This window comes from Chelonia mydas, chromosome 1 (assembly GCF_015237465.2).
Source record: "Chelonia mydas isolate rCheMyd1 chromosome 1, rCheMyd1.pri.v2, whole genome shotgun sequence".
NCBI classification, from domain to species: domain Eukaryota; kingdom Metazoa; phylum Chordata; order Testudines; family Cheloniidae; genus Chelonia; species Chelonia mydas.
In genome coordinates, this window is record NC_057849.1 from 240,965,765 (window position 1) to 240,978,843 (window position 13,079).

The 13,079-nt window shown below is 46.2% G+C and overlaps 1 protein-coding gene across 1 annotated transcript; it reads left to right on the plus strand.

Moving 5' to 3' along the window:
* Positions 1-2,452: 2,452 nt before the first annotated feature.
* On the plus strand, positions 2,453-12,713 carry LOC114022134 (protein mono-ADP-ribosyltransferase TIPARP). The gene is made up of 6 exons (XM_043546846.1): positions 2,453-2,629; positions 5,269-5,675; positions 10,125-10,296; positions 10,561-10,748; positions 10,834-11,106; positions 12,151-12,713. The coding sequence occupies exons 1-6, from the start codon at positions 2,453-2,455 to the stop codon at positions 12,587-12,589; spliced, it is 1,656 nt and encodes a 551-aa protein (XP_043402781.1). The 3' UTR covers positions 12,590-12,713.
* The last annotated feature ends 366 nt before the right edge of the window (positions 12,714-13,079 follow it).

The following is a 13,079-nucleotide window of genomic DNA, read 5'->3' on the forward strand; positions in this document are numbered from 1 at the left end:
ACCAGACTGTCAACCTAAGTGCCACTTCCTGAGTCTGACATCATAAAAAATAATTCTTAGAGTTCCTTCCAGCTGAGATTCTCCTCATACTTCTAAAAAAAAGTCATTGAGGGAACCTCTCTTTACCTCCGGGGGCTCTCCAGGGTAAGACAGGCTTCTGTTTGAGCAAGTGCATGAGAGTCCGAGTGGACTAAGCTTCCCACTGAGGAAGCAGTGTGTGTAGTGAGGTCAGGAAACCCAGAAGACTAGGATGTCATTTTGAGCTAGAAGTATGTTTTTGGGGGATGGTGTGAAGGCAAGGATTGGGGGTTCACATTACAGGAGCAGTGTGTGGGAAGCCTAGAAGCCTGATGGACGCCTAGAGTAGCCACCCCTTCAGATAAAATGTCCCTACTTTATGTAGATTGAGCCAGTCAAGAAACCAATCTCACCCCCAACTGGTGGAGCCAGTATCCTTTTATACAAATTACCCCTCCTAGCGCACAGTGTTGGGTATAGGGAGAATGCGGAATGTTGGGACTGGCTGTTTAGTTGCCATGACACTTTGCCGTGGTTACCCCTGGGAAGGGGGCGGGGTTTGCTCTGCACATTGCACTGACAAGTATCATAACTCCCTTATCTGGCCCGCACTGGAAAGAATCTGGACCTATGGACTCATGAGGGACATTGTGGTGGTCAGCAGAAAGCAAGGCACAATGGGTATGGCTTTCCTTCTCACCCCCAGAGGAAGTGAGTCTCCCCAAGAGCACTGTCGCTCGTCCCACTGGAGAAGAAAAGTGATGGGGGTGGGGTAGGTTTCTTATGTAAAGATGACAATTCGTTTTAGAGAGCAGTGCATGTTGAGGGGGTGATGCCAATGTGGTGACGTGTGTGTGTGTGTGTATGTATGTATGAAACTGAGGATGGGGGAGTCTCACTGATGATGGAATCTATCCATTGGGTTGGGGATGCGTAGGTTGTAGGCACATGCATCTGAGAGTTGGGAGAGGGAAGCGTAAGAAACCAGCCTCCCACTGGAGCTGTGCAGTGAGGGAAGAAGCCCAGGAGAGGGTGGGGTTCCATTCAAAGAGCACTGCGTGTATTCGCTGCAAAGCCTACTAGCAGGAGAATTCCCTTAGAGCCTTGTTACATTAAGAAGTGAAGTCCAAGTTAGCTAGGTCCTACTACAGTGGGGGTGTGTGTGGTGTACCCTTGTTGAAGCCCAGGAACCAGCACTCAGAGCTGTTCCATACCTCATTATTATTCTCACTTCTCCACTTCTCACAGGAGATACCTCCCTCCAAAAGGCTCAAATTTACTTCCCTTCTGAGCAAAGGATCAAGTGAGAAAAAGAAAGACGTGTTAAGACAAAAGCAGAAAAAACTCAGAAGAGAAGGCCCAGGAGAAGGAGGAGCGGACAGTCTGGAGGCTGAAGGAGGAGCAGAAAAAAATAAGGCAGGATTGATAGAAGGATGGCCGTAGTGTAGAGAAAGAAAAAGGGAGCAAAATCTGGTGGGATGGGAACCAGGACCAGGCTAAAGGGGATTTAAGGGGTGAAGACTGATTTCCACCCTGTTCCATCCTGTACTGTAATGTATTCTAGTTTTTCGAAAGGGAGGTAGAGGGATGATTGGCCAGATGTGGAGAAAGAACAGAAACCTCTCCAAAACCACATCTCACACGCACACACATACAGGCCCTTGCACACCAAAGCACGGGACTCAGCATCTCATTTTCAAAATCTGGTCACACTCTGTCTCCATGTTCCCTGGACTGGAGCACGAGGCTGTCACCTGCATCCCAAGACCTAGCCTGAAGGAGAGCAGAACTTGTAGCCATCAAAAAAGAGAAGTGGAATTTAACACTAAGACTAAAAAAGAACTACACTGGGATCAGGAGCCTCATCTACACTCGAGCTTCTATAGGTGCTACCACTGGTACCAGTGGGGATTTTTAAACATGGTTCCCACTGGTGCTGGAACAATTTTTATAGTGGCGGTGCTGAAGGCAGAAACCATGTATTTGGGTTGTTGTTACTACTTCAAGCCAGGGGGTGTGGCAGCACCCCTAGTTCCAGCACCTAGGAAGGTGCCTAGCCTAGACATGGACTAAACATGTATGACTGTAGGTGTTTTTCTTGAAAGAGTGAAGCCTAAGAAAACAGGCTCCCTTCGAGGAATGTTGTGCAAAGGTAGAAGTGTGTGTGTAAAGCTTAAGAGAGGGCATCTCATTGACTAACCACCGTAGGCTTGTTTAGGACTGAGTTATTTATAATTAACAAACAGGGGATTCCACTAAGGGAGAAATATGGTACTGGGGCATGAAGTCCAGGTTAATAGTGTCCTATTGTAGGAGCAGAGTGAGAGCATGTGTGTTTGTGTACCTGTAAGCTAGTTCCTCCTGGGGGATCTGAGTATGCAAGGATGAGGGCATTTGCTTGCAGGGCAGGCCCAATATTAAGAACAGCTCCATCATGAAATATCATCTGCCCTTGACACAGGAGGTTGAAAGGCTGAAACCCACCTCCCTTATGAGCGAAGGACAAAGAGAGGAAAAGGAAGAGAACCGAGAAAAAAAGCATGAAAATAGGGAAACTACAGAAGATGGAGGAGGAGGAGAATATCTAGATATAGAAGAGACAGGGAATAAGGTAAGGTTCAGAGCAGGGCAGCGAGATTAAAACAAGAGCGAGGCTGGCAAAGCAGTCAAGGGAGGTGAAGGGTAAATAAACTTTTCCCCACACTCCCACCCTTCACTGTAATGTATTTATTCTGACAGGGGAGAAGGGCTGGCTAGGGCCTCGGGAGAGTAGCAGGAAACCCCTCCCAGTACAGTAATACCCCTTTGCACCCCAATGGGCCTTTTGCACTGTGGTCACCATCTTTGCAGGTCCCCAGGAAGGGAAAAATGTGAGCAGGTTCAAAGGAGACCTGCGATTTGCTGCTCTCCAGGAGAGGAATGCAACACTGAATGATGAAAAGAATTAGTTATTCAATCCTCTGCTCACAATATGCACACAAATAACCTCGGTCAACCTAAAAGGCACTCCCCGCAAGCCTATTCTGACATACGGTACAATAAAAATACTTGGCACTTTGCACAGCTCCTTCCCTTTGAGACTGTCAGACACTGTCACAGGTGGGACAACTACAACCCAGGTATTTGACTCCTAGTCCTGTGATTTAATCAGATCACCATCTTACTTCCCAATACACCTTCCTTCTATGACTCCTGTCCTATAATACCTGGGAAGGCATATACAGCAGGATGCCTAAGTTCTACTTCAGTGCTTCCCTTCATTAATATTGGGCCCATGTCACACAAATCCCACCCACTACCTGGAAATGAGATGATGTATTTGCTATTCAAATTTCCCTTATTTAATATTTACTTAAAACATATCACTTAGGGAGGGATCTTGGGTCTTGAATTCCTAGTGAGAGTAAGACGAGAATTCACACCGCAATCAGAATTTTGGCGCTGTGAGTTCCTGGAAATTGAGTGCACACCCTAATATGTTCTCCAGCTGCCAGTAACTCACCCCTCCAAAAATCTTCTGTCAGTTTTTTCCTGACATCGCTCAGCAATCTAGCTCTCTGGAGTAGTGCATCTGGTTCTCTGGTCAGACAAAATTCATCCTCCTACACTGGATCTGAAATATCCTTTTTGATCTTGCTTTTACTCATAGTAATTCCCTATTTGATTTTGCATTTTCCAGTTGTACACTGGGCCCCCTGGTTCCAAAGTTCTGGGTTTCAGCCAGTGCTTCCTGTCTTCTCTATGGAATGTCAGCCCTTATGGAAAAAATCCTATAGAATTTAAGAATGAAACCAAAAGAGTTCTACAGAAACTAGATAAACTATTTAGACCTGGGCCTTGAACTTTTCAAGCGCAGATAAGTAGGGAGGGGGCCTGTAAAGATAGTAACAAGAAATTTAGATTTGGTGCAGTGGCTGAGAGGGAGCCACTGGTGATAGTCAAAGAACAAGGGGTGAATCTTGCTCAGAGCAATAGGCCAGGAAGATTATTTTAGCAGCTGCAGCATTTCCCATGGACTGAATAGGAGCAATGTGGGTGTTAGAGAGGGATACTGTTATAGTCAAGACAGATGGAGAAGTAAGATGAGAGATGAGGAAGGCTTAGCTGAGCCCTTTTGCAATGGAGACAGAGATAGAGGAGGACAGATCTTAGAGACATCAAGGCAGAACGTGAGGCAAGATCTGGACCTGTATTTGGTGTGTGAGGAGAGAGAGGGAAAGAGGCATCTATTCTAAAGATAACCCGGAAAGAAAGATGAGGAGGATGTGGTATTGTCAACCTTGAGAAGAGCTAGCAGGGACTGTTTGGGAAGGAAGACAGAGTTCAGTTATGGTCATTTTAAACTTCAGGGAACAGACGAGAAGTCAGACAGCCAGGCCAAGTTGCAGAACTGGATGGATGGGAGAAAGGTCAGAAATAAAGAGGTAAAATGGCAAATCATCAGCATAGAGAGGATAGTTGGAGCAATAAGAGTTTCGCTAGGTGCCACTTGATAGAGAGGGTGAGGAGGAAAAAGAGGAGAGAACTGAGGGCAGAAACCTCAGAAGTGAATGAGGGAGCTGCAGTCACTCCAAAATTATCAGCTCCTCTGGCTTATGTGTTGGAATCGCCATGAGCAAAGACACAAAGTGTTTGGGAGAATCCCTCCTAGCACTAACTGCTGGGGGAGGGGCAAATGGTCAGTCTGTATCAAATGAGCTTCTGGGTGAAACGGAAATTAATCCTGTGATTAGAAACCTTAGAATCCTATGCGAATGCCGTCAGCATGACCCCTACATAGAATCAGTCAATATTCCCTTTGCTGCAGCCAGGCCCAGGGGGTAGGGGATGTTACCAGGAGTCTTCATAGGGAATGTGAACTGACAAACCCATTCTTTCCAGGCATAGCATAGAAACTCCATTCCCCTCTCAGCCTGAGGCAAACAGAGAGATCTGCTGGGCCTGGGTTCCTGTAGGGGAAAAGCGTTCAGAGATAGGGTAAATCTCAGGAGAGTAAACTAGGGGAGCAGTGTTTGTATATGCCATAGGAGGATGAGTCCCAGAAGAGGAAGGATTCTAATGTGTGTGCATTGAGAGGTGAAGCTGAGGGGAATAGTGTCCTGATGGTGGTGCAGTGTGTGTGACGCCCAGGAGAAGAGGCACTTCCCATTAGGAGATAATACATGTAGGGCAGGAGCCAGACCACCGGGCCTTCTATCCAAAGTCAATCTGCATCTTGTTTCTAAATTGCATTTTCTCCTTTACTTCCAGGAATCATGTTCCTTCAAAAGACCAAAGTCTGCTTCCTCTCTGGCCTCAATATCAGCTTCTGAAAATTCACATCCCCACAGCCCGTCTCCTGTGCCCATAAAGCGCAGGTGCAGCTCAAAAGTAGCTGGTTCATGTAACCAAGGAGAGTTTCCAAAGCGGCCAGCGAGTGAGACGGAAATCCAATTCCACACTCATCAGCGAGAGGGAATCCAGATCTGTGACCACTTTCTTTTGGGGAATTGCCCTCATGGGTCTATCTGTGAGCTCCACCACACTCGCTATCCCTACCACTGGCAGATAAAGTGGAAGGATAGCCAGGTCTGGCAGAGTGTGAATGACTCGGCTCAGCGACATCTGGAGAAGCTATACAGTGACATTGAGAGAGTGCATGTTAAACTGATTGACAAGTAAGTTGATGAGAAACTCCAGTCCTAATCTGGCTGTGGAAACACTGACTCCATAGGGAGAGCACCATTACTTCAGTCTGGCTTTCCTGTAGATACTGCAGCTGTGTACCAGGACTGATACAAACTAGTCCAGTGGTTGCTTATACAAGTGTTTGTGATTGAAGCATTTAATACTAGGTAAGCAGTAAAGATCTGCATAGGTGCACGTGCACTGACAACAACTAGAATACCCAATCAGATATGGTTGCTGGTCAGAGCTCTGGCAGCACATGTAGCCTGGCAGAAGCTCTGCAGTGGCTCCTCATGTTATTTCCTGTGAGGACAACACTTGTCCGTCACTGTGGATCCTCCCCTTATTATCCTTTAGAAAGAAACTGAGCTCCATTTCTGGTCCTTGTTTTCTGCCACCATAGCAGACAACCTGCTGTCGCTGACTACCACAGTAGCTTGCTGGGCTGCTTCAGCTGTGTCCCCAAGCAACCTGATCCCCTCTGAGGTGAGACTGGTAAATACCGTTGTCAGGGAAACCGGGGGCTAGCAGCAGTGATGCTGCTCCCTCCCAACAGAACGTAATGTAAGAACGTAGGGATTTACATTTGAAAATAATAGTCCTCGTTTCCTCTCGGAGCGTCACAATTCCCTCTTCCTGCTTCTTCTAGTGGGGAATACCAGAGGGAACACACTGGTGCTGGCAGCCTAGGGAACTCACAGCTCCTCCGGTGCTGGTATTTCCCAGAAGGAATCACTAAGAACTAAATTTTCCCTTCAAGTATTGCCAATACAGCCCGCTTTTGGGCTGAGCCTGCACCCCTCTAGAAAATTCGGACAGGGCAGAGTTGTGATGACTTTGCACCAAGCCACAGAGTGCTCTATGTGAGGTTATACAAGGAGATGTGCTACCTTTCCCCCTCCCAAACTCCCCCTTCAGTGACTTCCAGTTGCCAAAAGCAGCAGAGCTGAACTCTTCTGGGCTTTCCCTTTGAGAGTCCACTCACCGTTTTTCGTTTGCCCCCGATGGGAATAGTTGTACATACATTTTAGATATTAAGTAGCTAGATAATTGTAGTCCTACTATGGCAATTTTATATCCTCTGGAGAGCATGATTCCTGGAAACATGTAGCCCTTATAGATGGTAATCCACAAAAAATAGACTCATATTAAAGAACGCCAATTTTCTAGTTTGAAATTCCCAATTTCTGACCCTCATACCCAATGCCTAAGATGAATGAACTTTAGCAGCCAGGTTTCAGAGTAGCAGTCGTGTTAGTCTGTATCTGCAAAAAGAACAGGAGTATGTGTGGCACCTTAGAGACTAACAAATTTATTAGAGCATAAGCTTTCGTGGGCTACAGCCCACTTCATCGGATGCATAGAATGGAACATATAGTAAGATATATACACACACACACAAGTTGGAAGTTACCCCACAAAGGATTTGGAAACACTTTTAGACAAAGATGGTGTCCCTAGCCTCTGTTTGCCAGAAGCTGGGAATGGGTGACAAGGGATGGATCACTTGATGATTACCTGTTCTATTCATTCCCTCTGGGGCTCTGGCCACTGTTAGAAGACAGGATACTGGGCTAGATGGACCTTTGGTCTGACCCAGTATGGCCGTTCTTTTGTACAATGTGACAGCACAAGACCAATGGGCTCCCACAGAGGAGGAGAGCATCAGTCTGCTAACATTTTGAGCAGGTAGACTGACTCTTCTGGTGGTCCAGCTGTAGATCAATGGAGATCATTTTCTAGTGCAATTCAACAACACTACAACTGTAGTGGTCTGACCACTCAGGGAAGAGCCAGGTGTTAGACGCTCCACTCAGAGGCAATGGAGAGTTTATCCTTTGTGAGCATCCCATATAAAAAGCAGTCTTTCAAAAAGCAGATTATCTCTTGAGCCTCTGCTCAGCCAACATGGAATGGTTGCTGAACCAGGATTCAACATCTCACCCAACCTGACGTGGATCAGTTTGCCTGCAAGAGGAATGCAAAGACTCACCTCTACTTCACAAGGGAAGCAGATACCCAGTTCCTGGGAAAAGATGCCCTTGCTCAGAAACACCCAAATCATATATTCTGTGCCTTCCCTCCCTATCATAGGGAAAGGAGTGCAGAAGATCATTGGGGAGGGGAGGGGGGGAGGCACAACCAATGCTCCTGCTGTTTTATTGGCCAAGGAGGTCCTAGTGCTGAGATCTGGTCCACCTGTTGACATGACACCTGCCCAAAAGACCACACCTCCTACCATCAGAGGCCCCTTCTGCATCACAACCTGAACTACTTGCAGATAGCAGCCTGGGCACCAAAAGGAAAAGTGTAGGCCATATCAGCTTCTTAAAGAATGAGAGAGAGTTTTCTCACTTTGAGGCATGAATCTACAATCAAGTTTTACTCTGCAATTTGGTCCACATTCTATTTCTGGTGTGAAGCAAAAAAAGACCAAAAGAAATCTGAGTTTACCAAAAGTTATGGATTTGCTTCCCCTGTCCCCTGGAAAGGTTTGCATATGATCATCAGGCTATCTTACTATTTCAAGACAGAGGATAGCCATTAGTAATGGAGTGAGCTGTATGAAAATCACCCCCAGGTATCTTGGTTTCTCAGAACAGCAAGCAAGAGCATAAGGCCCACTTCCCTAAATGTGCCCTTTCTAACTTTAGTACTCAAAGCCCTGACAGCACAATCCTTTGAGCCCATGTGTCCAATCCTATTTCTTTCTATAAAAGCCTAGTTCCTACTAGCCAGAGTGTCAGCAAGACTAATCTCAGTATTCCCATCACTTTGTATGCAGGATCCATACTGTGTCTTCCATAAGGATGAAAGTACTCTCCTGTCTATCAGACTCATTCACAATCAAGATGAACTCTGGTTTCCACAGCTCCTAGGGCACTGTGCTATCATATGTCTGCCCAAATCCCAAGCATCCTATGGTAAAACTGTGGCATAATCTCTGTGGGCATTGAGCACTTAATGTCTAAATATAAAGGTCAGACTTAGGAAGGAGATCATGAGCCCTATTAGTCTCCTGCCTTCCCAAGTGCCTAGGCCTAAGAGCTTCCAACCCTTTTTCTAGCCAGATGGATCAGAAGATGCATCACGGACGCTTGAGGGTGTCAAAGCACATTTGAAAATGAGATTGCTCAGTTTCAAGAGCAGAAGAAATATGCAGAGCAGCCCAGCAGCTTCCTGAGTACTTTCATCAGATCCTATAGAGTTGATTTCTTATCCTCCATGGAGGCATCCTTTAGCAGGCAGGTGCTGCATGGGTTGGTTCCCAGATAAACTATTTCACAATTTTATGTTATGGGGAGAGAACTTTCAGTCTCAGTCATTTTCTGCATTTCTGTTCTTCCATCCCCATATCTGTGGCTTTAATGCTGGCTACTCATCTTTCATCATAGAGTGCAGCAATGTTATGAATCAGAAAGAAACATTGCTTATCTGATCATTACTTTTTAGGAAGTAACATCTCTCTCAAAGCGACCCATCCTCGTCGTCTACTAGAGTAACAGAAGACATAGTTTTTGGCTTCCTGACGTGAATATGTCTGAGTGTAGCCTGTACAAAAAGTTACAATTCAGTCATAAAATTAAATGAGCCCATTATTCTAAAAGTTGGATTGTTTATCAGTTGTTGAGTGTTTCCTACAGCTTAGGTAGTACTCTTTCAGTAAGCAGAAATAAAGGGGCGCCATGGCGAGGAGTAAAGGCCTTCCTGCAACAGACCTGAGTTCTTAGAGGCTGAAGATTCCATTCATGATGGAATAGGGAAGAAGTTCCTCCCAGAAAAGAAAGGCTCAAGTTCGAAAGTTTCCTCTTCATAAATCCCTAGATTATTTGTGGTTTATGGTGACAGAGTTAAGGAACAAGATGTCTCCTCCAAATGTTTGAAGTAGACTAAAGCCTCTATCAAAACATGTCATGGATTCACAGGTATCCCAGTGCCTGAAGGTGCCAGGGTACATTCCATAAGGTTCACAGCAGCTTCTAGGTTATGCCTTCAGAAAGTTCCAGTAGTGGAAAGCTGTAGACCTACTACCTGGACCTCAGCCTGGCCCTGGGTTCCAGGTCAGGATAGTAGTCTTGCAGTTATTAATTAGAATAATCTCATCCCTACCTCCTTGGACTAATTGTTTGTGAATCGCCCAACTGTGTGGCTCTGTCCTGACAGGACCTGGAGAAAGAACAGCTACTCACCTGTAACTGGAGTACAAATTCACACACATACCCCCCCTTCATCTGCACTTCTTCAGAGCCTGAGAGGGTGGAAGGAACTGAGAATAGGGAAAGAGGGGGAGGGGAGATACAAGTTTGCTCATAGTCAGAACATCTTAGAGGCTTCCAGGCTCGATGTAGGTGGCACAAGAGCATCCTAAAAACGGGGATCTGTACTGAATCTGCTCTCAGAACTCCAGTTACAGATGAGCAATTTTTCTTCTTTCCTAGGAAGGCGTTGTCTGGGAAAGTCAACTTGAGTACATTGAAAATAGATCACCATGGGCCTTTCAGTAATATACGGCGGCTGTCCAACACCAGTCATCCTGAGCAGAACCCCCACTTCCCCACTGAGTGGACAGTATACTGGGAGGATGGCAGCATCTGGAAGAAATACGAGGAGGTAAAAACAGTAGGACTCAGATCACCATTCTTTGGGGGAGGGCTGTCTCTTTCAGGGTATAAATCCATTTTGAGGATCTGCCTGTGTATGGTGGTGAAGGCAAGGGCCAAATGAACATGGATTTGGAATTCCTTTTAGTGCCAGGAGATAGAGCTCAACCTCACCCTGGAGCAACCAAACAGTGAGGAGCAACATGCGTGGTGGAGGTGACTAGCTTTCTTCCAGCTACTATAACTGCAGCTCTCCCTTTCTCTCCCCTCTCAGCCCCTCTCGCATGATTTCCTTGCTGCCTTTGAAGACTGCACACAAGAGCATGTCTTTGAGCTGCGAGGTCACCTCTACACCATGGACTTCAAGCACAGTCTAATATACAACCATAATACAGGAAACAGCCACACTATCCAGCTCCGGCCCACTTATCGCTCACCCCTCCAGATGCTGCCACAGCTGTGGTAAGGAACGCCACAGGTGATACCATCAGTAATGGCATCTAAGTGGTGCTAGGATGAAGTAAATCATGTCTTATTCTCACTTTAGGACAATTCCAAGCAGCGCCTCAGACATGCGTTATCCTCCCACTTCTAGCATCCCTGGAGAAGATCCTACAGATGGTTACAGGGGCCCATATCCTGCCTACTGGATCAAGCGTCCAGAAGGCAGTGTCCCATTTGTGCAGGAGGAGGTGTTGCCATCAGAAGCAGCGTACCACAACATTTACACCCTCTTCCACAAGTCTCTCTCAGAGGACAAAGTTCTTCTACTCTCAGTTCACAGGATCCGGAATGACTTTCTTTGGCAAAAATACTGCAGGTAAAATTGATGCTGTTCCAGAGGGGCTCAGAGAGAGAGAGAGAGAGAGGGTTAGATCAGAGTGGAAGTATCAATTGTGTTGCTCATTGCCTGGGATGCAAAAACATGAGCCCTTTGGAGACTAGAAATCTGTATCTCATTGCTAATGTGCTAGTGTGTGGACCCTGCAGTAGGTAGGAGGTGGATGAGTGAATCCTGGTGCTAAATGCCCCGGTGTGCAGATACAACTGTATTCAGAGATGGGAAGAAAGACCTGTTTGTGCACTATGGTTTGGATCTTGCTGCATACATAAACAAGGACTGTGAATCTCAGGGCTTAAGTCCCAGGGTGTGGATCTGCAGCACATGGTACTAGTGCCAGGATTTGCATTTCCAACATCTGAACCATGCACCAGCACAATGTCAGTATCTACATTCAAGTTCGGGATTTAAACTGCCAGCCTCCACGTGGTGTGATTGTTCTTTAAAAAGAGGGCTAGAGTGCAGAAATACATGGTTAAGGTTACCTAAACCACCTGAACTCTGCCTCTCTGTCACCACCTCCATGGTAGCCAGAAACAGACACAGTGAGTCACAAATGATATTCAGGTTCGGGATGAAGCTGAAGCCTCACTGTGTGAAGGCAGGAATAAGTGAGATGGTCAAATTTAATTTCTGAAATGAAGGGTGATTTATTGGTGCAGACAGAAGTACAGTTATTACAACTGCAAATGCATGAGCAACACTCGTACCCTTACACATGCTGTATACAACCGTGCTTATTACCCTAGGTTTAGAGGGCTAGACCATCTAGGAGTTTGATGAGCCTCTGTAGCCCCACTTCCATTTCTCAGAGTGAGTGATTAGTTTATTTGAACTTGAACTCCAGGTTAATGGAGAGAGGCATTTAGCCTACAACTTGTTTTCTACATGTTGAGGATGCAAAGAGACGGACACACAGGGTGGAGATGGGATTAGGTTCCTGGTTACTTCCCCAGCACCTCACCAAGTTTCCCCATAGGTCAGTAACTAACCACACTTGTTTCTCCTTTGCTCCCTCCTCAGCCAGAAGGATTTAATGTCACAGAGCCTCTCAGCACAGGAGAAACTGAGGCTACAGAAGCACCTCTTCCACAGCACCTCAGCCAAACGCCTGGGCTTCACCTGCCAGATAAAGTTTGACACTCACCTCTCAGGATCACATATGTACGGCAGAGGTTGCTATTTCACCGTGAGGGCAGACCAGGCTGACCGCTATGCCCAGGCAGGAAAGGGTGGGCTGCGCCACATGTTCTTGGCCAAAGTATTGGTCGGCAAATGTACACGCGGGAAAAAGCATTACTGTCAGCCTCCACAAACAGAGTCTGGTAGCAAATGCTTTGACTCATGTGTGGATAACGTGGCCAGTCCAAATATTTATGTGATCTTCAACAGTTACCAATGCTATCCCTACTTCCTGATCAGCTACAAACTCTTATCTGACCCTGTGGTGCTAGATGATTGATGGACAGCTCAAGGAAGAGGGGCAGTTAATGCTCACTATGAATATGCAGCTTCACTGATGAGGACACACAACCCTTCCCAGGAGCAGCATACCATCCTTTCCCTCCTCCACACCCCATCTCCTTCCTGCCATGATCCCTCCAAAATGTTCTACAACCCATCCCATGGAGATGCACAGTGAGTGCTAGGTAAGAACATGTCGAAAAGCTTTCCAGCATACCTGAAAAAGGAGTCCATTTGGTTTCCAGAGGGTCTCCTCTCACCAGATGGGCAGTTTGCTAATAGTTGTTAAACACAGTACAGTAGTACAAACACGATCGATGGTTATATTTTCACTAAGTTTAAAAAAAAACAACCTGGGCCAAGATTTTGAAAGTTGGGCAGAGGCCTAAATGTGGATTTAAGGGGTTAACTGCGGGCTTCTATTTTAGACCATCATGGCCATTTTCTCCCCAAGACTTAAAATTGTTAAAGTTTTGTAGCATTAAAAT

Coding starts and splice junctions, on each gene's coding strand:
- LOC114022134 (XM_043546846.1), top strand. CDS start 2,453: ATGAAATATCATCTGCCCTTGACACAGGAGGTTGAAAGGCTGAAACCC. Junction 5,676..10,124: donor CATGTTAAACTGATTGACAA/GTAAGTTGATGA, acceptor CTTCTTTCCTAG/GAAGGCGTTGTCTGGGAAAG. Junction 11,107..12,150: donor CTTTGGCAAAAATACTGCAG/GTAAAATTGATG, acceptor CTCCCTCCTCAG/CCAGAAGGATTTAATGTCAC.